Source organism: Zonotrichia albicollis, chromosome 4 (assembly GCF_047830755.1).
Source record: "Zonotrichia albicollis isolate bZonAlb1 chromosome 4, bZonAlb1.hap1, whole genome shotgun sequence".
NCBI classification, from domain to species: Eukaryota; Metazoa; Chordata; class Aves; order Passeriformes; family Passerellidae; genus Zonotrichia; species Zonotrichia albicollis.
Window position 1 is genome coordinate 20,296,503 of NC_133822.1, and position 26,732 is coordinate 20,323,234.

General features: G+C 39.5%; 1 protein-coding gene across 2 annotated transcripts in view; it reads left to right on the forward strand.

Annotated features, from left to right (window-relative positions):
• The first annotated feature begins 8,479 nt into the window (after positions 1-8,479).
• The window catches only part of GNPTAB (N-acetylglucosamine-1-phosphate transferase subunits alpha and beta), a 39,499-nt gene continuing 21,246 nt past the window's right edge, over positions 8,480-26,732 (forward strand). For both annotated transcript variants that reach the window (XM_074539027.1, XM_074539025.1), the window contains exons 1-7: positions 8,480-8,695; positions 12,777-12,862; positions 19,372-19,491; positions 21,112-21,153; positions 21,880-22,085; positions 22,787-22,851; positions 23,046-23,180. In XM_074539027.1, the coding sequence (XP_074395128.1) occupies positions 8,579-8,695; positions 12,777-12,862; positions 19,372-19,491; positions 21,112-21,153; positions 21,880-22,085; positions 22,787-22,851; positions 23,046-23,180 (771 nt within the window). In that variant the 5' untranslated portion in view covers positions 8,480-8,578. The remainder of the gene's footprint in view (positions 8,696-12,776; positions 12,863-19,371; positions 19,492-21,111; positions 21,154-21,879; positions 22,086-22,786; positions 22,852-23,045; positions 23,181-26,732) is intronic.

A 26,732-nucleotide genomic window follows, 5' to 3' on the forward strand; every position in this document is an offset into this window, starting at 1 on the left:
TAAGAAGAAAAGCAGTCAATCTGTGAATGTAATGCCTAAATTCTTTTATTAACAACTGGTTAATAGCTGGTTTATTAACACAGGTTGCACCAGAAACACATTTACAGAAGGAATTAAATACACTACCTGTAACTTCTTCAGATTACTGTGTGAAGAGTTCAAGCTGGTTTGTGGTATCTCCTCACTTCCTCTTTGGTCATGTGCCATCTGTAACCTTCCCTCTGTAATAAAAGCATGTGTAAACTATTTTCACTTCTGACAGGAAGTTTGGAGCAGCAATAGTAAAAATCCACAACTTCTGCGAAATCTTAACACTGTGAGGCATTCGTGGCATGGCGTTAATATTTCTAAAAGGTAATAGGATTTAGTTATAAGGCAGTTTTCAGGTGTTACTGTTTAAGAGATGGTTTATTTTGCTCCATTTGTTTTGGGTCCCCCCTGTAGATAGCTAGATTATATCTAAATGTCTAACAAAAATTCAGGAAAAAGATGTCTTAGCTGTCAAAAATATTGGACAAGTAAAAAACTGACAGGTCCCTTAAGAATGAAGAGAGGTAACTACTGGGGTGAAATTGTGTAATTTAATCTCTCAAAAAAACTCAAACCAAAAACCCAAAAACAAAAACAAAAACAACCCAAAACCAAATAAAACCAAAAAACAACCAACCCATAAAAAAACACCCCAAAAAACAAAAACAAGCAAGCAAAAAAAACACCGCACAAAACTACTATGCACACATACACACACAGACACACACACGCACAAAAACAAACAAAAAAACCAAACTAAAAAGCCCCAAAAAACCAAAAATTAATAGAAGTAATGTCTTGCAATAGAGATGAAGAGTGAAAAGATTTATTCCAGAATTTCTAGAGAAAATTAGCTCTCAAAATGTATTTTTTTACTACTCCATTCTGTGTTTTCAGTTACTTCTTGGGTGATGTTTTTATCAAATAAAATGTTTATTGGGAGAAATCTTTGTTTCCAGAATGCATGAGCTGTAGATTGACAAAGGCTATAAAGAGCAACAGAGAGACTGTGGAGCTGCAGATGAACCATTCTCCAGTGGCTTTGTTGTCCTTCCCTCTAAATGAGGCAGTGAACATGCTGAAGCAGTTAGTAGGAGAATTTGGCTCTGGCATTTTGAGAATTTTGGCAGGACATTTTTGTAGAAGCACATTTTTAGTGAAAAGTAAATCATTCAAAGTGAAATGGGAGCTTTTCAAAGGGTGGTGGTGCATAGCAAATCTGTTATGGCCACAAATAATATGAAAAAAGGCAGAATTGTTATTTTTCAGTAAAAATGCAGTGAAATCAGTATCATGAAACATAAACAAATGCTCAGCTTTGTAGCTGGCAATGAGCACTGTGATAACCTGTGGGGCATCACTGCTTATTTGTTTGAGGAACTTTGGATTGAGGAACAATCCAGTCCCAGAGGAAAGATCATGAGCCATACCTGTGTCTTGTCTGTACCAGCTCCTTCACACTCTTGAGCAGCAGTTAATGGCTGGACTCCATGGTCTTAGAGGTATTTTCCAGCCTAAACAATTCTATGTCTCCATGTTCTGAAATAAAATAGATATGAAGAACAGCTAATGTGGCTTTCCAAAAAAGTATTGTAGCAATTATTCCCACTCTATGTAGTCTCTTAAGGATTTTTAAACATAAAAGTATATTTTCAATCATCAAAGGAAATTGTTCATCCTAAAGAGATCCTTTAACTATTCAATCCTTCTGATACTGTCATCAACACCAAATGATGGAGAGCTATCTAACCAAAATTAGATGCTCTTCTAATGTCCTGAGTCTCCATCTCCCTACTGTGATGTAAAAGGTGCATGTTGTTATACAGCCACAAAATCCTACTGACCACTGTAAATCACTAAAAGCACCTCCCTGTTTTGTGCTGTGTGCTGCTGAGTGGATTTAAAAGAGTACCCTGCCCATTTCAGCCATCAAATCTACACAGTCTGTTCTCTGTGCCATTGCAACCTGGCAGGATTAACAAAAGGAACATAAATTCCACCACTATGATGTAACAATGCCATCAGTATACTAAAGGCTCTGTGTTTCCAGTGGTAAAGTAAAAAAATAATACCTTTTTAACCTTTAGAATAATCAAACATTTCATAGAAGCAGACCACTGTGAGAAATTCTATTCTACCCTATTCTATTCTACTCTAGTTAAAATGATAGCTAAATATCAAGGATAGTGAACTACAACTGTATATTTTCAAAAATAATGATGAAATTTAGTATTTATAAAATAAGGTTTCATTCATATATGTCCTAATATACATAAAATACATTAAATCATGTCCTGGGGAGATTTTCCAGGATATTTTGTTCACTTCACTAAGGACTTTGGAAACAGACATACAGATATGAGTTGGTTTGAAAGCCTTTGTCTATTTAAATTTTAGTTTACCATTGCTAAGACCATATCTCTTTAAAAAGCAAGGGCTTGCTATAAAGAAAACTAAGGACGAAAACCCTAACACCCCAACAAAAACAACAAAAGCCCCAAACCAACCAAAACCAAGACCAAAAGCCAGATTCTGCAGAGTTTCAAAAGGTTTCTTCTGGCTTTCTGCAAGCTTTTATTTTAGTTTGAAGTGTGCAGGAAATAACAGATCTTTCAGGGTAAAATGTTGGCGAATATTATGCTTAGAAAATCTGATTCTGCTGCCAGGTGCACATGCTGCCTCAGCTTCATCTAGATGCTCACTTTCAGAGATTTTTCAAATGGCATTTTTCCAGTCCTTTGCTCTCTAGGCACAGCTTTTTCATCTGTTTCTGAGATACTACTGTTTTCTCTTTAGTTATATCTCATTTTTACCAGCCATGCTCTTCAGAGGTTATTTTAAATATTCTTTCCAGTATCTGCACAAATAGAAAAGAACTGGAAAGGGTAGGAACTGACTGATGTTTCAGAGATAAATTTTCTTTCCAATAGAGAAATGGATATGAAAGGAAAAAAAAAAAAGGATTCCATATTCTATGAAGTGAGTTTTCAAGTAAAAACTCATAAGTGTTCCTTGCATATGGGTCCAGAGGGTTGGGAGCTGAACATCTGAGAGTTTTCAAAAGTACTGAAATACTGAGCACAATTTTAAAATCTTAAAATTTGCAGCAGTACTAAGTGAAAACTCTCACTAGCTGCATATAATTAGAAGGCATTTGCTCATGAGTCTAAAATTACTTCAGACTGATTAAGAGATAATCCATTACAAGGCACAGCAGTGAGGTCTAGCAGTGTCTCTCAGAAATCAATCACTTACATTCAATCTCTATTTTAGAAGTAATGCCCGTGGCATTGGGTCTCACCAAAGCCTAGGAGTCTATAAATGGTGAGTCAAAATGAGATTATGTGTTGAAGGATAGAACACTGTTCAGTCACCATCTTTTACTCTTTTATGAGTGACTAATGTGATTTAATTATTGTATTTGATGGATAGCGGTGCTACCAGATTCACAGTGCCATACCAAGATGTTAATTCCAGTATGCCTAAGGCTACTGGTTTAAATTTCAGAAGCACAGATATTATAGTTTTTTGGGAGGGTGGAGTGGCAGGGAGAGAAGTTCTAGAAGGCCCTATTATCTCCCAGTTGCTTTCCACAGAGAGTGCTTATTCAGCTCTTCAAAGTAGTGACAAACTCTCCACAAGCAAGTCCCACTACCCTTCTACTCTGAACTTTTACTTGCCTGATTTGAGATACCTCTGAATGCTCACAAGTTCAGAGCACTCACAAATGAAACCAAAATCCCCAAGAGTGAACTGCTGAGCCTTCAGAGTACAATGAGTTATCTCCTGTATTGTGAAAATTCACATTTCAAGTGGAACAGGCATTAAACTTGCTGAATTTTGTCTTTACCTTTGTGGTCAGTAATTTTTGCCTCATAGAAGTGCTACAAGTTTAATTCATGTTTAGTAAAGACACCATACAGAGACAAATACAGGAAACCTGTGTTGATGTTAGTTCTCTTTTCTTTAGAAAAAGATTCATAAAATGTCCAGTGAGTAATATTCTTGGCTAACAGAAAAGCTTGAGATGCTTGGTTGATTTTTTCTGGTCTTTTGCCTCAACCAAAGATAATTACACTCTTGCCTTGGATGTTTAGTTCCTAATTTTCTCCTTTCCTAGCAAATGAGAACACAAAAGACCTGGAAAGGACTACTACTGGATGATTTCCCATGTCCAGTAAGAAGTTCTGCCTTCCTCAAGATTTTGAGGATTACAGAATCTCCATCCCTGTTAAAAGAAAGTAAATATTATTTTCCTTTTCAAAGTAGCTTCCACCCTTTCTTAGAAAGGTCTAATTGTAAGAAAAACATCAAAAATTCAGTTTTCTAAGAGCTAAGAGAGAAAAAATATTGGTGGAGACAACTTGCAGAAAATCAAGATCAAGTGTGTTTACAAGTATTTGACTGCTTATTTAGATTACATCATAATCCACAGGAGGCATGCCTTTGTATTAAGTGCTGCTGTGTGCACCTTTGAGTTAATACAAACACAAGAACAGTCAAGCAGATCATTCCAAGAGCCCAGTGATTTACATGGATAATGACTTGGCAAGGCCCCTAAGTATATGTTGGATTATAAGGGCAGTGCCTAATTTTTACATACCCTGACATCTAGTGGAATTTATTGCTCCTAGCAGAATATCTGTGTTCATTTGCATCTCCAGTGACTGGGAGAAATGGAGAAAGTTAAGTGTTCTGTTTTTGGACACAATTATCAAGTTCTCACCCGGAAATAAATTCTAGTGACAGAGATAGAATAATCCCAGCAACTTTGATAGATTGTCTCAAAAGGTTTTTGAGCCTGCATCTGGTATGTGTGCCTTAAGAGCTTGCCATTTATTAGTAAGCTGAGGGGGGCCCTGTTTTCATCCCCATTCCATGCTTTTCACAGAATCCCAGAATCAAGGTAGCAAGAGACCTTAAAGATCATTCAGTTCAATCATCAACCCATTATAACCACCCCTAAAATGCATCCCCAAGTGCCACATCCTTTTGAACACTCCAAGAGACAGTGACCCTAACACCTCCCTGTGCAACTTATTCCAGTGCCTCACCAGTTATTTTCAGTGACTTTCTTTTTCCCCCCCTAACACCTAATCTAAACCTCCCCTGGCACATCTGCAGACCATTTCCTCTCATCCTTTCACTTGAGACATGGCAGAAGACATCAACTCCCAACTCACTACAACATCCTTTCAGAGAGCAATGAGGTCCCTCCTGAGCCTCCTCTTCTCCAGATCAAACAACCTCATTCACCTGGAATAATTAAAACTTTGATGGACAGAAGATGGGAAGAGACTACGAGTCCATGGCAAAATGGAATATAGGGGAATATCTGGAATATAGAGCCCTGTTTCCTGTCACAAGCTGGTTAGGCTGTCTCTCAAGGCTTGACAGGTGTTCCTGCTATTCCTGTTTGAAATATATTCCAGAACATGGTTTTGTCTCCTTTCTGTGTTTTGTTTTGTTTGCTTTAGGTTTTCTTGTGTTTTGTTTTAACCTCATGACAGTAGTGCATTTAGTTTAAGTTTCTGATCTCCATTTCTGTGATGTGAGCAAGTCAAAACCTTTTAGTGTCTCTTTAGAAAGAAGGATCCGGTTGTTCCTTTTCATGCACCAATTTCAGTTTAAATATATATTCCTTGAATATAAGTATTCTACAAGAAAGGACAGATATAGTGCCATCATGATTTGTTCAGCACCTTTTTATATCTCTCTGTCTAATGGTATGCTTTGTCTGATACTTTAAAAAATATTTTAAAGATTATGTGAATTTTAATGGCTTTATCACACCGGTATCATATGGAAGTATTTATTAGTCTATATAAATTCATCAAGTCACAACTTGTACTAATTATTAATCCAGATTTTGAAGTAATTCAACATCCCCTGACTGGTTTTCTGCTTTACATTGGTGACATATCTCTCATTTTCATCTTTTCAGCACAGTCAGTTTCATTTCTGCATTTGCACTGGATTGTTGATGAGAAATAGATTATTTTTGACCAGAAATAGGGGTTTTCCTCATAATCTGCATAAGTGCTATACTTCAGTTCTCAATGAAAACCTCAGTCTGCTGACTCAGGATACCAGGCCATCACTGGCACAGTGCTGTGGGTGGTGGCAAAGAGGTGCTGCTAGGCAGTAATAATAGCTGAGTAATAATAGTTGTTGTTATTATTATATTATATTATATTATATTATATTATATTATATTATATTATATTATATTATATTATATTATATTATCAATAATAATAATAATAATAATAACAATAACAACAATAATAATAATAATAATAATAATAATAGTAACACAGTGCTTGAGCAGGAGGGCCAGGTGAGGGACTATGCAAAGATTATATTCCCCTAGGATAGTACTTCAGCACATGGATGAGAACACAAAAGAGAGAAAAGTTTAGTTAGAATCTTCTGTGTACCAAGCCTGGAAGGCTGGGTTATCACAAAGGGCCAAATAAATATTATCAGGCTGATAACACACCATAGGGAGGAGGAACACAGCACTATGAGGGGGGTTCTGAGGCTCTTCAGGTAACCCCTGGTGAATTTGTCATCCTGTCCTATGGCCATTGTCAGGAAAATCCACAAATTCCAGAGGTTTATGTCCAAAAAGGAGACAGAGGAGTCCTGCAACTTTATTTTAATAAAGGGAGAGTCCACCAGGGCACCCAGCCATGGGATTTGCTCTCCTGAGGTTTCCCAGGGCACAGCCTCCTTTTATCCTAAACTCCCAGCCACATGTTGTCCTCTTCCTCTCCTCACTGTACAGGGAAGGTACAGCCTTCCAGAACCACCTACCACATATTCCCCCTTGAACTCACTATTTTACCCCAAAGTTTAGAAATTCAGGCTTGAACAGACCCTCGTCTGTTCCAGGAGCCAAGCTGTGTGGGCTCTGCAGCAAACCTGCCCTAAATCAGGAGGGACATTAAGCCCCATTTCAAACACATGAACACCCGTCCCTTCACCCATCAAATTGTTTGTAAGGAGCTTTCCTCTCCCCCTGGAGAAAGACAAATGCTGTGACACTAAAAAGTAAATAGGAGGAGGGCTCAGTGGCTTGAGAGAGACGTGCCAAAGAGCCGTGCCCTCTTGGACATTTCTTAAAGTACAACCATGTGTAGTCCTCCCAGACTATCACTGTGTAAATATACTGGGACAAAGTTCTGGAAAAGATCAGGCATTGTTACTTCCCACAGGAAATATTGGATCACAGGGGCAATGGTTGTGACTCTGAAAAGTCATTGCAGGGAGTTTTAAGAAATACTTAAAGACCTTTGGATGCAGGGATGGACTACAGACATGGGTGCTACTATGCCTGGCCTCTTGCAGGCCTCTGACACCCTGTCATCCTTCTCTGGTGTGAAAAAAGCCAATCACTTGCTTTTAAAATTTTAAAAGTTTAATAGTAATAAAATGGTTATAAAAATAGTAATATAACTAGAGTAATGAAAATTTGAACAGTTGAGATTAGGACAACATGAGACAATAAGAACAAAGAGTTACAGATGGCCCAGGTACCTTTTCTGGGCAAAATAAGCCCACAAAAGGACAGAGGATTAACTCTTAAAAGCAATAGCCTGTTGCATATTCATACATGTCATACATGATGCATAAATTCCATTCAAACAAAGGATTCTGTCTGGCCAGTGTCAACTTCTTCCTCTTAATCCTGATGGCATCTTCATGGATGAGCGAGGTGGGAAGAAATTGAGTTTCTTCTGATAATGGAGCAATAAATTCTCTTTGAAAGACTTAGGTGTCTTGTGGCTGCTATCCAGTGCGAGTACCTGATTCCTTTCTTAAAAAAATATCTCACATAGCATAGTTTCTATTTTAACATTATGTTATAACCTAAAACTATACTTAACACACTACTTTAAAAAATTAATACAGCATAACTTTCTAACATAACACACATAATATTCATTTTAATATTTGTGAAAAAACAATAGTATAATAGGCATTTTTCACATCTGGGCACCAGCGGTGCCTCTGTCCGATCAGTGTTTGACAGCGGCGATGGCAACAGCAGCGTGCAGGTGGTTGGACTTGATGGCAGAGTGTAAGTTGTCAGAGAGATGCTGTCAGCTACCGATTGCTAACTGGTTTCTCGTTATCTTTTTTCCTCAAGAGCTGTTCTTGAAGAATTCAGTAACCCTCTCTAGCCTGATTCCCACTCCACAAACCCATCGCCGCACTTCATTTCTGTGCCATAATACGCACGGACCGCTTAAATTCAATCTCAGCACGCAGCTCGGCCGCATCAGCGCGATGTCCGCAAGCCCCCAGCGATGGAGCGGCCGATTCGCCGCCTCCGTGCGGGGCCGGCAGCGCCGCTCCCGCCGTGAGGGCCGGGCCGCCAAGCGCCGCTCCCTCAGCGCGGCCCCGCCGCCACCGCCAGGCGGCGCCGGGCGCTGCCGGAAGCGGGGCGGGCTCTGGGCCGGCGGCCCCGCCCGGCGCAGGCAGCGCGGGGAGCGGGGCCGGGCCGGGCCGGGCCGTGCGGGGCGGCGGCCGCCGGCGGGCCATGCTGCTAAAGCTCCTGCAGCGCCAGACCTATACCTGCCTGTCGCACAGGTATGGGCCCTGCCTCTGCCTCGGGGGCCTCGTCCTCATGATCGTCTCCGCCCTGCAGTTCGGGGAGGTCAGTACGGCGCCGCGCCGGCGCGGCGTGGCTGCCCCCCTTGCCCTGCCTGCCTGCCTCCCTCCCTCCGTGCCGAGCCGAGCCGAGCGGTGCCGGCGGCGCAGGCGCAGCCCTGCGGCTGCACGGCCCCGGGGGGATGCTGGGCTGTTGTTCCTCGGGGGAGCCGGCTAGCTGCGTTGTCCCGCCAGCAGCGAGGTGCCGCTCCGGGCGCCTTGCGGTGACAGGTCCCGCCCATCGCGGCGCCCTGAGCCCCGCTGGGCTGTGCCGAGCCGCGCCGCCGCAGGCCCGCCGTGCCCGCGGGGACGGGCTGGCTGTGCCCGCATCCCCGAGCCCCGCGGGGACGGGCTGGCTGTGCTCAAGGGGACGGGCTGGCTGTGCCCCCATCCCCGAGCACCGCGGCCGCACCTGTTGGGCTGCGGGGACACTCAGCACGCCGGGTGTCCCTCGGGGCTGAGCCGGGGTCTGACAGATGACACAGCCCTGCGTGCTCGGACAGCTGCTGTTCGCTGCTCTTGTGCAATTCTTTAACACTTCCTTCGTCAGGTGACTTATCTGTGGTTTTGAGTCTTTCAAAGCTTATGCTGGATGTCACCTTTGCATGTAGACTGGGAGTGACAGAATCTCGCCCTTCTCCGGGGTTTGAGCAGTTAAATGTATTCTCCCTCCAAGCTGCGCAGGAGAGTCTGCGTAGCTCGCTACTTGTTACTTGGTTCGCTCGCATTATTTTGTAAATGATGCAATGTAATTGCGTTTCTTCTAGATAGGATTTTGCACGGATGTGTTGAAAGTTTAAATCTTCCTTTCACATTGCCCTGTCGATTTGGTAAGTCATCACTGAAGGCATGTGGAGAGAAAAAATCAATCCTACTTCAGCGCAGTGTTTGTTAATGTAGTGAGGAATCAGGGAATTCAACTATTTTTGTTAGAAAGAGTGGCAAAGTTCAATACAAACCAACTCGAATTTCGTGATTCCTAAGCTTTTTTTTTTTTTCCTCCTTCCTCTGGTTTAATTTGATCAGGTCTTTCAGATACAGGAAAAAAAAAAAAAAAACAAAAAGAAGAGCCCTTAAGAGTATTATCTGAAACTCTTGCGTGTACCACAATCAAAACTTTATTTTGTGTACTAACTCCTCTTTGCATAAAGTAGTAATCTCTGCTGTCCTGTGGGGACCACAAGTTCCTGAAACACTTCAAAGGCATCAACAAATTAAGTAATTGTAAAACACTCATAGGTGCCTGTTTGTACATGAGTATCAACTTGGATTGGTGCAGTTTTTGTGCTGCTGTGAAACTGACATAGTTTTGCATTTCTTCGGAATGGGGACTTGAACCACGGCTTTATATCAGCTATCAAAGAACTCTGAAGGTTTTTAGAAACATTTCAGTAGTTGTCTTAAGTTATGACTGATTTTTGGTAAGAATCAGTGGAAATCACCGCTCAGATTTTCCTGCTTAATCTTAGTTTACTGCTTCCAGTTCTTTCAAAGCTACTTGGAAAGCTTATCTACAATTTAGAGAGTGAGCAAAAGAACTGGAAGATTCATGTAGGAGTAGACTTTCCAAATTATATATGAAGAAAAAAGTGACCAGTAATGTTTTTTTAAAGAAAAAAAAAAAAAAAAACCACAGCTAAAAACGCCAATTAAACACCTGGATTTTTTTTTTCTTTCTAAGGATAGTAGATAAGCCTGGGGAGAGATGTTTGCATGCATCTTGCTTTTTGCCTTTGTATTTTCTAAACCGTGCTGTTCAGTGATTTAGGAGGGACAAGGCTTGTGAGAATGAACACTGTTAGACCTCTTCGATGACTATTGTGGGAATGGGAAATATTTCTCTTCTTCAGCACAGAATCTGCAAGGCAGCAACTAATAAGAAACTCTAAAGCTGTTTGGAAAATGAAACCAAGAAACCTTGCTAAAAATTACCAGCTAAACCACTTTTAGCCATCTGCGGGAAACTCAAGCAATAAAAAGCAGCGTGAGGCTGCACTTATCAGACCTTGGTGTCTGAACAGCTTTTGCAGTTCTGCTTTTCCCACACCCCCAAAGCCAGATTTTTTTATTTGTTCTAGTAGGTAAAATTAGGTCTGATTTCTTAGGTTCATGCTAATACCAGTATTACTGGTGGAGTAAAAATGGATGGTTAGGGCAAATAATTTGAGATTGGTTCTCACAGCCAGAAGCTGCAAATTAGCTTCGTTTGAAGGAAAACCTTGAGCTCAGTGAAATAATAGGGCATTGAACATGAGTGAGAAATTTTTCTGCAAAAACATACAGGGCAGCCAGGTCTAAGGCAATGCTGTAAGATGAGCTTTAAGTATTAGGGCACTTTGATTATAAACCTTTCTTGGCCATCCTTCCATAGTAAAATGCTTTAGAACATGCCAGAGACACTGTTTTCATGTGTGATACAGTATCTCCTGATAGGCAGTGTTTCTCCCCTTTTTAATGTTCCCCTGGTGGATTTGCAATTCCAGTATGCAAAGTGGAAGCAAAACAGCCTCTAGGCATTATTGCACGATGCATGCATAATGTGTCAGGAGGAAACACTTGCAGGGGAAAAAATATATGGGGTAGGAAGAGTTTTTAACTTTGTTCTTTACTGTGTTCTTGAGAGATCTGTCCACTTCTTTTTGGCTATAGGTACACAAAAGACAAAGGCTGGAATGGTTAATGTTGTTCTTCTGGAGAGACATATTATTCACATAATATGTTCTTACTCAAACACTTCTGCATTTCTTCTAGACACATATCAGTCACAATGTGTCAGTGCATCAGTATCAGTAGGAGCAAATTTCCACGTGGATATGAACTTCCAATGTGCATTTGGCAGAAGGACAGAATAACTTGTGCATTAAGAAAGTGTAATGTTGTGTGTTTTTTAGACATTCCTGACCTTGGTATTTCAGGGAGGAGATTTTTATTCCTGCCTGGGCAGTCTGTGTCCTTTGTGTGTGCTGATGTGATCTTGGTTACAAAGATACCATTTGCAGCTCTGGCAGGAATTGGGTGTGTGCTCTTGTCACCAGGCACATGATGGAGCTGCCCTGCTCCAGGGAAGGCTTTAATTGGCTTTAGTGGCAATGAGGGTAGAGGGATGTGTAACTTCTTTAGAGGGAAAAAGGTTTATTTATGGTTTTGAAGGTGACCTTAGAAAAATCGTATATTTCATAGTTCCCACAATACAAGAAATAAGCGATAATAACATTTAAATCTAGGGAGAGTGATGTAAAGTGAGTACTGTAAGTACTATGCTTTTCCTCGTTTTCTTTCTTTTTGTTTTATTATTTTCATTTGTTTGTTTTGTTTTTTTTTTTTTTTTCACTCTTCAGTACATAGAAATATGTACTTATCCCAGTAAGTAAATTCAGCCACTGTGCCTTCAACTCTAAAACAGCACAAAATGCCACTGTAGTTTTCAAGGTTGGGCTTTCACTTTAAAAGATGTCATATCAAGTTTATCTCAGAAGAGGAAATACGTGTTTTAAATTACTTCTATCTCAAAATACCTGGACTTCTTTATTATGTCAAAGCATATTTACCACTTTTATTGTTGAAAAATTGTGGGAAAAATTGTTGAAATTTTTTTTTTCCTGGTTGTTTGTTTGCAGAACTTAGATTTTGGAGATGTGTATACTTCAGTATATCCTGTATGAGAATAGAAAAAGATGAACAAAATTGTGCAGGTGTGTGTGTGTGTGTGTGTTAGGGGTTTCCTGCTTGTATCCAAGTGTATTTGATTTAGGTCTCAGTTTTGGGAAAATATTCCTGAATTTTTAGATGCTAAGAAACAAGGGGCAGGTGACCTAAATAAAAAGTAATTTAAAAGGAGTGTACATAAGTAATGAAATCCTTTGTTGCAGAGAAAAGCAAAGTTTGTTTAAATTAAGTGTGCTCTTCAGTTCTGGGTCTGATTGCTGCCTCAGTGTCACAATTTAGTTGGGATTGTGATATGCTCATTTGTTCATGAATTCATAGATCGATTGGAATGAAATTGGTTGTGGTTAAACATTTCAAAAGGTGAAAATTAAGTGTCTAACAGGTGGTGACATCACGTGGTTTTGATTTTTTTTTCTTTGCAGGTTGTCTTGGAGTGGAGCAGAGACCAGTATCATGTTATGTTTGATTCATACAGAGACAACGTCGCTGGCAAATCATTTCAGAATAGGTGAGCTTTACCTGCACTTGACACTACTGCGCATTTTTCTTTCTAATGAAATATTTAAATAAAATAGATTAGTTGGAGTAACATACTGTTGAGTAGAACCTTACTGTATGGGCTCTAAATCTGCAGCAAATTTTCAGCTTAGTGAGTGTTTAGTTAATGCATAATCTCTCAGTTTGGAAGACTGGCGTTTAAGAGCTCTAGTCTTATAATAAATTTACGTTTTGAATGTGTTTAATTCATCCAGTCTCTAATGAAACATCAAAATGATGACAATGAAGGGAGGCCATGACGTTTTCCAAGTTAAGATAGGAAAACATAAGTACTATGCCTGTGTGCTTAACATTTCAATATTCAGTGTTTCTAAAAGTTATTTTTAAATTACCTTATGTTTTCTGTGATGTCTTATGAGGATCATTATTTAACAGAGAAGTCACAAAGCTAGTAAGAAGCTTTTAAAGGCTGAGTGGATGGGAGAATCTCTCCCTGCAAGTGGGAAACCAAGTCATTTGTTTCAGTTGTGTTAACTGCTACATGACTTCCTGTGTTTTCATCTTTCCTGTCTGAATAGCCATGGGGTCTGTTGCTCAGTGAGTAAGTGTACTGGGAGTTGGTAGGTGGAAGGAAGCTTTTATCCCACTCAAGTGTATCAATATTAAGAGTCAGATGATACCTGCTAAAGTAGCTGACCCTGAAAGCAGAAGCTTTAATCTGCCTTGAGGTTTGTTGCATCATGGAACAGTAGAAATGATCAGATTAATTTGTCACGCTTTAGTTGGTGTGAGATAACTCTGTAAAATTCATTGCATGGTGTTGGTGAAACTGGGAACCTTTATAGTCTCTTCTCCATTTCTCCTCCATTTTCCAATGGATGACAGATCAAAGCAGAGTGATGCAGCTCATATGGATTAATAGCTTTATGCTTACATGTTTAGCAGTGCTGAAGTGAAACATGGCAGTTTGGTCCTGTCACTGCTAAAATCCCTGACTTTGTGATAATTAACTGGAGTGTTTTTATAAAACCATTGACTTTTTCCAAAACAAAATCACAAATCTTACTGTTGTGGTGTAGATATAGTCACTTCCCATTTCTGCAGTATTTCCTTACTTCACTGTGGTTGTGCAAGCACTCCTTTGCTAGTTTTCATTTCTGAGGATTGTGAGCAAAACATCCAGTGCCTGCTGAGGAACTGTTGGCTGCCTGAGCAAAAGCTTAAGGTTTTATGATGGGTGTTTAAAAATTATTCCAGTTCACCCATATGCCTTTAACAAGCTTATGTCAGGAGTAACAGGGAAGTTTGCTGTGATATTTGTGTGTAGCTACCACTTCCTTTAAAAATTCATACCAACCAGAAGTCTTTGTGGAGGCAGTACTTTCAGGCATTTGTTAACTTTTAGACGTCCCTTGTCAGGAGTTCAATTATTTTTATTATCAAACTTTACAAATGCAGTAATGGACTCTGTCTTGCAGCAGGCATTTGCATCAGTGGTGGTTTAGTGGAGTTTTTTAGGCTGTCGTTAATGCAGCACACAGAGCTACACATAAAATGAGGACTTCCAGATTGAATCTAGCTTGTCCAGTGATTTTAATCAGTTCCTATTTTAGAGTTATAGGAAAATACTCAGAATTGGAGAACAGGAGATTTGTTGGTTAGAAAATTAAGCCGGTGTACTGCTTTGTGGAATGTAAAAGCTGCATGGCCTTTGGGAAATGTTAGTGGACCTTCAATTGAATTTGAGTTGTGTTGTTCTCTAGGAGCTTTGCAAGTAAAATGCTCTGTTCTGAAAAAGCCTCACTGTGAATTGTAGACAAATTTGTGTATATGGGCAAGCTCCTTATGATGATAAAAATCTCATCACAAAACCAATGACATCATTAGTAACACCTATTGAACACAACTCTCTACCAGACCAAGGCAGACTTCTGATTTTGCCTTGGAGTTTAGCAATAACTTTTGGTTGTTTTTCCTTCTGGTTGCAAACCCTTGGCATCCCAGCTGTGGCACATTTCAGGTAGCCACATCAGCTCTGAACCTGCTTCTTATATTGCTCAGGCTCTTACACACCTTGAGACAATGCACTAGAAATCCCAGGGCTTTTAACCAAGGCACTTTGTCCAAACCCATTTTTGAAGACTAAGTTTTGATATGAAAATAAAAAGGGAGAAAAGGAAATTAAATAATGGAGTTCCATGCATGAGTGTCTGCATTTTATTACTCTACTTGCAAATGGCATAGTAAGTATAGTTTACTTACTGTAAAGTGTAACTTTGCTATTCCAGGATGTCCTGTTTAAAACTCAAAATATATATGGAAAGATGGGAAGGAGTAATCCCCAGCTTTTAAAATGTGCAACCTGATTTCAGTATGGTGCAGCAAATGAGAGCTGTCAGAGGTTGGCCAGCCATTAAATGAGCTGAGTGGGGCTGAAGAGAGGAAAAGATGTACGAATCAGGGAGCAGGAACAGCAATGGGACAGCTGAGTTACTGTTAGTGAATAATTACAGTGCTGGAACAGGAGAGCTGGGAGGTTTACTGTGAGCATCTTAGGCTTCTACTGTTTATAAAGAGGCTCAGCAAGGTTAGAGATCACCATATGGTAGCTTGGGAGAGATCCAAAATCTGCTGTACTCCTTCAGCAGCAGTGGATGTTGAGACAAAAGTCTGTCTTCTACCCACAGTCTTAGCTGTGGTGATGGTTCTCTTATGTAAACACATCATGGGTATGAGAAATTCCTGCCAGGAACCGTTCCCCTGTCCTGTCTGGTGGGTCTGGTTTTGTCTTCAGGCAGGATCCTTGTCTCTGTTAGGAAAGACAGGAGTGTGCTAAGGAGGGCAGGAGCCTCCCCTGAAATGGAGAATGGAGAATGTAAACCCACCCCCTCAAGTTGCTATAAATTTTAAATTAAGGGGCTCTCAGGCAAAAATATGGGAGCAGGAAATAACAGTTCTTTAATGGGGAAAAGGGAAAAAAAATGAAAGGATAAAACTAACAATGCAGTACACCAGAACAACACTGACACAGTCAGAACCCAACCTGACACCCTGTGGGTCAGGGTGTTGATGGCAGTCCAGTTAGAAATGTGGCTGCAGCCCTCCTGAAGTGTCAGGTGTGGTTCTGCTGGAGCAGGGATCCTGTAGAAAAGGGTGTAGTCTTCCTCTGAAGATCCAGTGGAAGGAGAGGCAACTGCTGTTCCTCTGGGAAATCCAGTGGAGAAGCTGTGCTGGTGTTTCAGAACCTCTGGATTATATCTGGGTAGCAATGCTTGGCTCCTCCCTCTGGGCAGAGCATCTCACAGTGGGACATTATAGTTCTTATCAGTCATGCAGTGACATTCAATAGCCTGTTATCAGCAATGTCCCCTCCTGAGGGAGGAGCGATTGTGGTCACTCAGAGAGAGAGATAAGGCAAACTGCCCACTTGACAAAGGTAATCTGCCATGCAGATGGTAATGGAAAACAACTGGTATTGCAATCTTCAACAATCCTATGGATGTTTTTAGATTTGCAAGTAAAAATGGATACACTTTGTAAAGAGAAAAATGTAAAAACCCCAATAAATTGTTTGGGAGTCTCCAAAGAATTTCCCAAAGTGATGATTTTCTGTAGAAAGGTGTTAAGATGATTCCCACTTGTGACTCAATGGTGCAATTTGATTCCATCTGTTAGTGAACCCTAAGTTAGTCATGCCAAAGAGGTGAAATAGCTGATTAGAACAGTGGCTGTAAATAGTAAATTAACTCAGGTCACCTTGGGCTTAACCTATTTGCCAGACTGCTCTTTCTGATGAAGGCCAAATGCATGGATCCATATGAAGGAAACACAGCTGCAGAATGAGAGAGAGAGTTGTTGAGCTTCTCTGAACTTGAACGATCTACAGAAGACTCTGAATGTTAAAACAGGGTTTGAGATCAGTTCTACTGAAGTGTAGTATCTGTTCTTTTTAATTTTAAACTATTTTACAGCAAAATTCCAATACATCCTTATTATGTGACTTTACAAAGGGGTGATTGATGTAACACACACTTGGGGTCACTGATTATCACTTTGGTATTGGGACAGCCAAAGGTGATAGAGACACTGTCATCAGAAAGCATGAAAAGACTTTATAATTAGAAATCTACAGTTCTTATAGAAACAATGGTGGACTTAAGACTTGACTGGCCTTTCAGAATCTTCTCTCACACAGTTGGTGAACTATGAATAGCACACTCTGGAGATCTATATCTATAAACAATGGTTACAGAAAAAAGATGATAATAATTGTTTGAATTCTTTGCTCTAAGTTTCCCACAGCTTCTACACAGCTTCCCAGGATTTTCCTGGGAAAACCATGATGTCTCTCTCTGTTCAGGGGATATGTAATTACTACACATACTTCTGAAATTATAAGCTCCTAGTGTACTTTAGGAAGCCTTGAAACCATCCAGAAATCTTTGGCCAAGTCCAGAATGCTACAGACTTAATAGTGTTAGTTTAAATTTGTAAGTGTTAGTTGGAAACAACAAATTGACTTGGGATATTTGGTTTTTATTATTATGTTTGATAAACATTACTTTCTGAAACAGTATGTGCTGTAAAGGTGCATTAAGGAAATTTACTGAGTACTTAGATACATTTTAAGCAATTAGACTAGTGGATCTGCAAACAATTCACTTTTTTTTATTACTGGTCTGTCTCTATTGTCACTGGTAATGAGGAATGAGCTTGTCATGCCAGCATTGATTCAATTGACCTGCCTGCATCTAGTAAATTCCACTGAGGAAAAATACTTTTCCTCTGTGGAATTTACTAGCTTTTGACTGTATGAAGCATAGTGTAAAACCAGGAAATTACACATTATATGTGCTATGACATAGAGGGACACTTTTAGGACATGGAAAAGTGGAGAGAGGCTTCACAGAAGTCAAAATTGCTTCATGCCATAGAAAGAGCTGGAGTTCTTGTGGACATACTGTGTTCTTCAGTGCAGCCTGCCTGAGTGAGCTCTGCACTTTGCCCAGAAGGCTGAAGGTTGGGCAGTTTTGAAATCCTTTGACTTGAGTCAGGTGCTTCCACACTCCTTTCTGAGCTGTAGCATTCCAGGGACTGTCAAACCAGTAATTTAACTGATCACAACAAATGCAGAAAAGCTGGAAGAGCTCCTGCCATCCATTGAATTTCTATTCCTCTGGAGAATGTTTTAGTTCAAAACATACCTTATAAATGAACCAGAAGTTAGTTATCTCTGGAGAAAAAAGTGAAATAAGTGTATAGAAGGGTAATTAGATTTAATAAATTGACCTTTTTTGGCTAGAAGGGTACCCTCCTGCATATGTGAGACTTTCTGGGTGGTGCTGCTAGGGAAGGCAGCACTGCTGCTGAGATGTTCAGATTGTCTCAGAATGCCCCAGCGTTATTCTCTGAGTGTTGCAGCTGGAACATGGGTAAATTGAGTACAAAATGTTCCTGTCCATTGTGCTGTGACAAGCTACTGGCTGACCTTTCAACAAATTTTGTGCTTCAGTTGCTGAGTCTGAGCCAGTAGAAAACAAAGCTGGGTGCAAGCTCTAGCATGGCATGCTGTGCAAGGGCAGGTGGACACAACACCTGCCTGCAACTCTGTCTCTCTAAATGCTTTTGGAAGGATGCAGTGGGTGGAGAGAGAACATCTTCAAATCTCTTTAATGTTGAGGTCCATGTGGTCACAGGATGATGTTTTCCAATGTTTGCTAGGCCATCTACAGTTTAGGAAGGTATTAAATAGCTTGACACTGGAACTTTTGAAAATAAGAACTGGGGTATCCTCGGTAGCCTGGAGTACCTGCTGACACAAAGCTGTGGGCCTTGGAGAGGAGATTATCATAAAAAAAGTAGGAAAAAGGTACCCAAACTCCTTCCTTCTGCCTTATGCATGCTAGGAAGCATCTAACTCTCCAGAAACAGCTCCAGGATATTCAGTTGTGTCAAGAATTAATTTTTCTGCCATGTCTAGAGTCTGAATTCATGTACCCAAATTGAATTGTTGTCTTATGAAATGCCCTGTTAATATAATCTAAGAGACATTCCTAGGATAGAGACCTAGTCCTGCTGAGATCTTACTGGCTCTGTGCAATTAAATAACAGTAAGTGTGATTTAGGTTATGCTTCATGCTGCCCTGTCTGAAGTAGTTGGTGAGTTAAGAATGTGCTCAGGTCTTGGTACTGACTTGAAAAATATTTGATGTGTTTGCAGGGCCATGAGTGTGAGTTAGTGAAATTCAGAGGATAAAGTTAGGATTACCTTTAGTTACTGAACAGTTAAAACCACTTTGTGTCCTTTTGGTTGATATCTGTGCTGTTTTGTCAAAGGCTTGTGTATAATTAAGGCATGATTATATATATATAGCTGAAGAGAGTCTTTTTGCTTTGTCTTGTTTGCTGCCCAAACACCAAGTATTTCCCTTGTTAGACAGAAACTGCTATTGTAGGGTGCCACAAACACTTGTAATGTAATATTAAACAGCTCATGTAGCTTTCCTTTGAATTATGTAGGCTTTGTTTACCCATGCCAATTGATGTGGTGTACACCTGGGTGAATGGCACAGATGTGGAACTGATCAAAGAATTGCAACAGGTCAGGGAACAGATGGAGGAAGAACAGAAAATAATGAGGTAATAATCTTAGATATTTTTTCCCTTTAACTGACAGCAGCAATCTAATACTGTACTAGTTTCCTTTGTTGTTATTTTTCCCATGTTGCTCAACATGAAAATTAAAAGCTCATTTTCTCACTTGTTCATTTGATTATTGCCAAAACCTTGTTTCAGTTCTACTTTTAGCTGTCAAGTACTGTCTAATTAGAAAATTGTTTAAGATAAGCATAATAATTAAGGCTGTCCTGTCATGAATTTGTAAAATGCCTTGTGGAAAACTGTCTGTTGTGTATGTCCTTTTGTATTGATTTCTATAACAGTTTGTAAATAATAATAAAACTATGCCTCAAATATATCTCTTCATCCCTTTTTTCTTTCCCCATCCCCCGGTATTTCTTTTTATAATAGGCTTCATAAAATCTGAAACATTTTAGATTAGTGAGATTCATAGTCTCACAAATACTGAAACTGAGAAATGGGAAATCATTTATGCACTTTATAAAGGTATGAGTTGGCCTTTATCTGTGGAAGCAAAGACATATATTGCTGCATTTGTTGTTGTAGATTGTGCTAGAGAGTTCTGCAAAATTACTGATCTAAGCCTTCAAACACAGCCTCCTGCAGATACCTTGGATTATGTCTTGTAACCATTAATTTCGTTTTTGATAAGCAACTCTGCTCACATAATCTGTTTTGGCCAGTAAATATGATGAATGGAAAAACAAGTCTGTATTTTAAGGGTTATAATAATTTGGTTCAGAATAATGAGAAGTCCACAAGGTAGTGGATTGATCTGAATTTTAGTATGCTGTGTCTTGCAGTTTAGGTTCAACTGACAGTATGATCTCAAGGGAAATTCTTTATCTTTTTTTTTTACCTAAACCCTGCAAATATGAGAACTTTAAGTTCATTGACCTTAAACATACACAGTCTCTGCTCTGAAAAGCTTTCAAATTTATGCTTATATTTTCCTAGCAGCTCATGTAGCTAATATTAGTTGGTTTAGCTTTGTCATCACTCATGCTCTGATTCCTGTTTCAGGAAGGGAAAATCATGTTTTTTTCTGTTACACTGATTTGGAAAGTTGAGATTAAGCTTACAAATAAGACTGGTGTCTGTACCATGTTTCTCTCTACAGGGACACCTGGTTCTCTCCCATGTAGACCATTTTTTTCATGTCCTTTGAAATCAATGAGCACTGCTATAAAAAGAGCTGTTTCATAGACCTTATCAGAATATTTATGGTAGGCAAAACAATCAAGTCAACCTAGTTTCAGGTCACTTCATTCTGGTTTCTTAACAGTATTTTTCACTTTTGTTCAGTAACCTAACAATACTACAAAGTTAATAACATAATAATAACCCCATAAATTCCTGTTAGAAGAAAGAGTCCTGCTGCCACAATTCTCAGCACAGCCATGAATTTTTGAGCTCCACACTGGTGGTGAGCAGTGAAGGGCATGTGTCAGTCTGTCCTCACCTTAGTAAAGCCAATGGCAAGGCCTTGGCAGCTTTTTGTCTGGGTTATTGGTGTTTTCACAGTGTCCCTGATTCAATTAACAATCTGCAATTAGACTCATTGACAGAAACACTGTCAATTCAGTGTTACTTAATATCCTTGTTTTAACTTTGTAATAGGGAAATTCTTGGAAAGAATGCAACAGAACCAACAAAGAAGAGGTGAGTTTTGGGATTTTTGGGTATAAATTAGAATAAATTATGTTCTACTCATTGTTAGCTGAAAGCAGATGCTGGTGGGGGGGATGGTTTGGTTTTCTATACCCTATGCAGACTTTCCTATGTCACTTCAAGAGCTGACAGCATGATAATATATTTGCTGAAAAAAAGTAATGTTATTGTTATCCTTATATGAAGGAGCTTCTGATAAGTTTCTGGAGTTTGGAACACAAAACCCTGTCACAGTTTAGGGTTAGCTCCTTTGAAAAAATTTTCATGCTTTTGAATCATAAAACTCCAGGTACATATGCATTAAAAACTCAATGGTGCTTTCACCTGCCATTTGTATACATGGCCCTGCAAATAATTGTCTGTAGAGGGTCCATGCTTCTTGTGGCTCTGCTGCCAGAAAGCAGCAGGAGCTGGTCTGTCCCAGTCATTTAGCTTGGTCCTTTTGTTATTTAGATATTTTTCTATAAGGTTTCTTCTATGGGCAGACTTGGAAATCTTGGAAACTTTAGAAAAAACAGGTATTGGAATGAACTAAACACTACCAGTCAGATATTTGCCTTCTGCAGGAAGATAAATGTGCTCATCAATAATATCCACTTGCCACAGCAAATGTTACAAATAATCAGGTTTTACAAAAACTTTTCCCATTGCATCCAAGATTGATTTTTATTTTCCGTTTTCTAGTGGTGTTAAATATGCCTTTGGTATTTTCTGTAGTGAGAAGCAGCTGGAGTGTTTGCTGACACACTGCATCAAAGTGCCCATGCTTGTCCTGGATCCTGCACTGCCTGCCAACATCACACTGAAAGACCTGCCATCCCTTCATCCTGCTCTACAAGCTGCTAACAATATGTTCTTTGTAGCAAAACCAAAAAATCCTTCCACCAATGTGACTGTAATTGTTTTTGATAGCCCTAAGGATGGTAAGAAGCTCTTTGTCAGATTCCATCCAGTTTTCTAGAGCAAGTCTCTTAAGCTGCTGTCAAATAGTTTTGGGGGTTTTTTGTTGTTTTTTTTTTTCTCCAGTACTGGCTTTGATGCTGATTTTCTGTTTGACTTTAGCAAGTCATTCAGTGTCTCTCCTGCCCTCAAACAGTTTCTCTAAATGATGACATTAATGATACTGCTTGCTTACCTCCCAGACAACTGATTACAGATGATTAGAGTTCTGTGCTTTAGAAAGCTATTGCAAAACAGGTTTGCTATCTGAATATCTGTGTTGCTCTGATAATCTCAAGAGGCTGGGGTTTAGGCTGAGGAAGATTACTTTTAGAAATCCTCTTTTAATTGCTGTGAAGTCTAGTTTGAATAATGTGCAGTAAGTTCTGCCTTTGTTCAAAGGATTGGCAACTGTAAAACAAAATTATTCAAGTGTTTAACATCTTAGATCTTAGAGCAGGTACAAGTTTCATATTTTGTTAAATATGTAGTGCCTGACCACTAGTACAACCACTGTTCTTTATTTTACCACCAATAATTATTTACTATTTGTAAAGACAACTTTTCATACTATTAATACTCCAATATATTTAATTTGCAAAAGTATCTCTTGGTTACTATGATACAGAAAAGAAGTGACTTTATACTGGAAGAAGTTTTTTATTTTTGATTTTATGTATTCTAGTTGAAGCTGCCCATTCTGGAATGTTAAAAGACAACAGCAAACAGATAGTGTGGAGGGGTTACTTGGTATGTACTTTGACAATCTGTTGATTACCTTTTGTATGTGTTAAACATTCTGTACATTTTTAGAAAGTTTCTGTGCTATTCTCTTTTCATAACTCAGATGTAGTAAAAAGTGAAAGCTTTCAGAGTAACCTTTATTGTTATGTGAATTATTCTACCTTTAAAATGGTCTTTATAACCCGTTTTCTTGTTTTTAGACAACGGACAAAGAAGTTCCAGGTCTGGTATTAATGCAAGACTTGGCCTTTCTTAGTGGATTTCCAGCTACCTTCAAAGAAACAAACCAGCTACGAACAAAACTGCCAGAGAGCCTGGCCTCTAAAGTAAAACTGGTAAGGCTCTGGGGGAAAGAGTGCCTTAGTTGTACTGGTCTTTTGGAATGGCCCAGGTGCAGAATCCCACCCACCTTGGAGAGTTAGGACATTTCTGAGAGTAATCTGGGCCATTTTGTGTGTTTCTTCCCTGAGTAGTGAAGAGTTGCAAATAGTGACTCAAAGAGTTGCCTGCAAAGGACCAGTTGTCCGTTCTGTGACTGCATGTTCTCAGGCATTACATTTGCTAGCCTGCAGCTGATTAAAAGGCAGCCTTATCAGTTTCTCTCAGCCATTTGCTGGAGGCTGTTTTCTTGCTGTAGAATTCTAGATCACTAGCTTGTTTAATGTGACAGAATTTTGTTTATGTAGTTTCTTAGCTTTTTTCTTCCCTCTTAGCTCTCTTAACAGTAACAGCATTGAATGCTGTATTTCTCTCTGCCATGTGCTCTGTAGGGTCTTAAACAAGTTGCACTTTGGCTGGCCCAGCTGCAAGGCAGCAGAAAGCAACTTGTGTGATTGCCACTTGGTGCCTTCTGTTCTCCCCTGCTATTTGGGCACCTGTTGAAGTTTCAGTAAGGTTTAATGGATAGGTGGAACCTTAAGAAATTTGTTAAAATCACTGGCTTTTGTATTAGAGAGAGATGTGATTCGTGGGGTGGAGGCCAAGGAGTTTATGGAAGAGGAGGAGTTAGAGTTAGCAGGGTAATGGGATGGCAGTAATTTGTTCTCATTAGTCTGATGTACACCTGTAATACAGGCTAATTCACTTTGTGGCTTGTTCTTGGTGCTCAAATGAGCATGAAGTCCTTTTCCCTTTTTTTTTTTTTTCTTTTGGTAGGCTGGGCTAACAACTCATGTACTCTGTTGCAGAAATTATCTTGTGTAATTCCTTTCCTAGCTGGTCACACTCCAGCATAATGCAATCTGAAATTCTTTCTTGTCTCAACTTGTGTTAGCTGACCTGGGGCCTTGCTAAAGGCAGGAACCTTGCAGAGTAAACACATTTGTGCCTCTCTTGCTACATGCCCTAAAACAGATTAATAGAGAGAGTTTTTAAGCACTTATTGAAGCTTAAATAGGTATTTTCTTTTGACTTTGCATCTCTAGTGTCACAGCAGTTAAATAACAGAGGATATTCATATGGTTCATTGCTGTCCAGATGAACATAAAGGCTGCATCTCTGGGGAGTCTTAGATATGTTTCCCATCTCCTTGCATGTCTTTATGGAAATGACATCCTGTGCCTATTGTCTTTTTATATGATTTTTCCTTACCCTTAGTTGTGTTTTTAAATTTGTCATTGGTCATGTGTCATCTATTTATGCCGGTTCCCTTTTCCATGATGTGTTATCTAAGTGTTGCCACTGTGAATGTTCCTAAGAGCTCCTCTTCTGCAATTTGGTTAGGCAGATATAGACACTGTTAATATGTACAGATATAAATTGTGTTTATCTGTATAAACACAATTTTTTCTCAGGTATCCACAATATTCTGTGGTTTTCTTTCCAGTCATCTTTGCTGTCTATTTCTTTTCCTGGTGGATGCTTTAGAGCAATTAGATCAGGATTATTATACCCTGTGTGGTCTGAGCAGTGAATTCTTTCCCGACCCATCCTCTATTCTTGACAGCAGCAATTCATGTATGTTGTGAAGAAACTTGTGTATGTGAGGGTAAGAAATGTTTTATTTTCATGCATAAAGGATTTTACATCAAGTGTGGATGTGGCTATTTCCACAGAAGCCTTTGGTAGGTTCTGAGCTCAGAGTCAGTTCTTTCAGTGGATATGGTAGGTAGGCAGTAATGGTAAACACAGCCAAGTGTGGTTTTCTTCTTACCAAAGGGAGATGCTAGGTTATTGCTACAGTTAAGTAGAAAAAAAAGAGTGATTATTTACAGTCTCTACTGACATTTGCAGCACTTCCTCTCTTGTTATCATTTCTGGAATCTCTGAAGTGATGTGAGATGCTTGGTGGAGAAGAGGAAAGTTGCACCTGAGCTTGCACTAGACTTTTGTCTCATAGATGCCTCCTGATGCTCAATGGGTTTCTGTGTGCTTTAAGTGGCTGTGTCTCACTTCAACACCACAAGTAAAGAAATAATAATAAAAGCTTTGAACAATGCTGCTGTTAGAAGAGCAGAAAGGTGAGAAAGGAAGGAGTGTAGTTATTGGTGCATTTGTGTTCTATGTTGATAATGCTGTTTTGGTTGGATTGCTTTAGTTTGGTTTAAATATCTTCTAAATCCAAGGAAGACCAAAACTTGTTCACCTAGACAAGAAAGTGCTTCTAAAAATTTAAATATCTGAGCAAAGCAGCTGAGCTCAACTAGAGGTGATTAAAATGTGAAGATTCATGATATAATGGATCTATTTTCAAGGTGAATTCTGTCTGTTAAGATTTTTTACTTATGAGCTGCACTCTAATGTAATGATAAGAAAGTTTATTTCAAGATGAAAATTAAGTGGCAGTGTGTCTGCTCGTCACATTTGTTGTTGTAGGTCGTGTGTTATGACAGATGAAATTGAAAGTGATATTTGACAGCTTTTTATTGTCTGTGTGTTCTTAAGTGAGTGTTAGGAAGCCACTAGATGGAGGTGTTACTCTGGTTGTTCTCAGCTGATGGCTGAGCTATTTCTTTAAGACCTTACCTTGGACCTGTATGTGAAGAATAACCAAATATTTTATTTTCACTTCCCCCCTGCTTCCAGCCTTAACTACATTTCTAAAGGAGACTATTATTCAGCCTAAAGAGATGCTTGTAACTTAAAAACTACATTTGTTTAAGAACTTGGTTTGTTTGCTTCTGGGTTTTTTGAGACTGTCATGCTTACAGTTTCTCACTGAAATGATACAAAGTAGTGTACAAAATTTTTGTAGAAAGTTGATTTTTTCCCTTCAAGATTTAATATCCTGATTGCTTCAAGGACAAACTAAGAGCTTGTAGCTCTCCCTCTTTGCAAAATATCAACTCCTTTAATCCACATGAGCACACGCATACATAATATAGAGAAGTTAAAAACTTAGGAATGTCTTAATGACCTTCTCTTAATAATGGAAGTAAATCTACATGGGAACTGCAGGCACAGTGATGCCTCACTGGAGGATGTGGGGTTTGGGATCCTTACTGCTGCTCATCAGTGTTTCTGGAGCAAACAGGTGGCTCCAGGATATGGTGTTATGATCACCCAGATGTAGCAAGTAAACTTTGTAGAAAAAACCCTAAGGCATTTCATTAGTTTTGACTCAGAAATGACCCTCCTACTATGTCATCTTAAAAAGACCATGAGACATTTGTAAAGACAAGAGTGGTTTATATTTGTAAAGCTTTTTATAACTCTTCAGCATATGCTTCCTTTCCCTTGCTATGTAGGCATACGAGTTTTCCCAATATCCACACTGGAGTGGGAAAAGGGGAGCTTCTTATCTCCTTAATAGTCAGCTATTGGTCATTAAGAAGATAAGGTTTAATAATTTAAGGACTGGTTAGGAATCTTAAGTCCCATCTCAGACTTTTGAGGCAGGGGTTAGCTAAACTCTGATGCTGAGAAATAGAACATGTTTTTCCACTGCT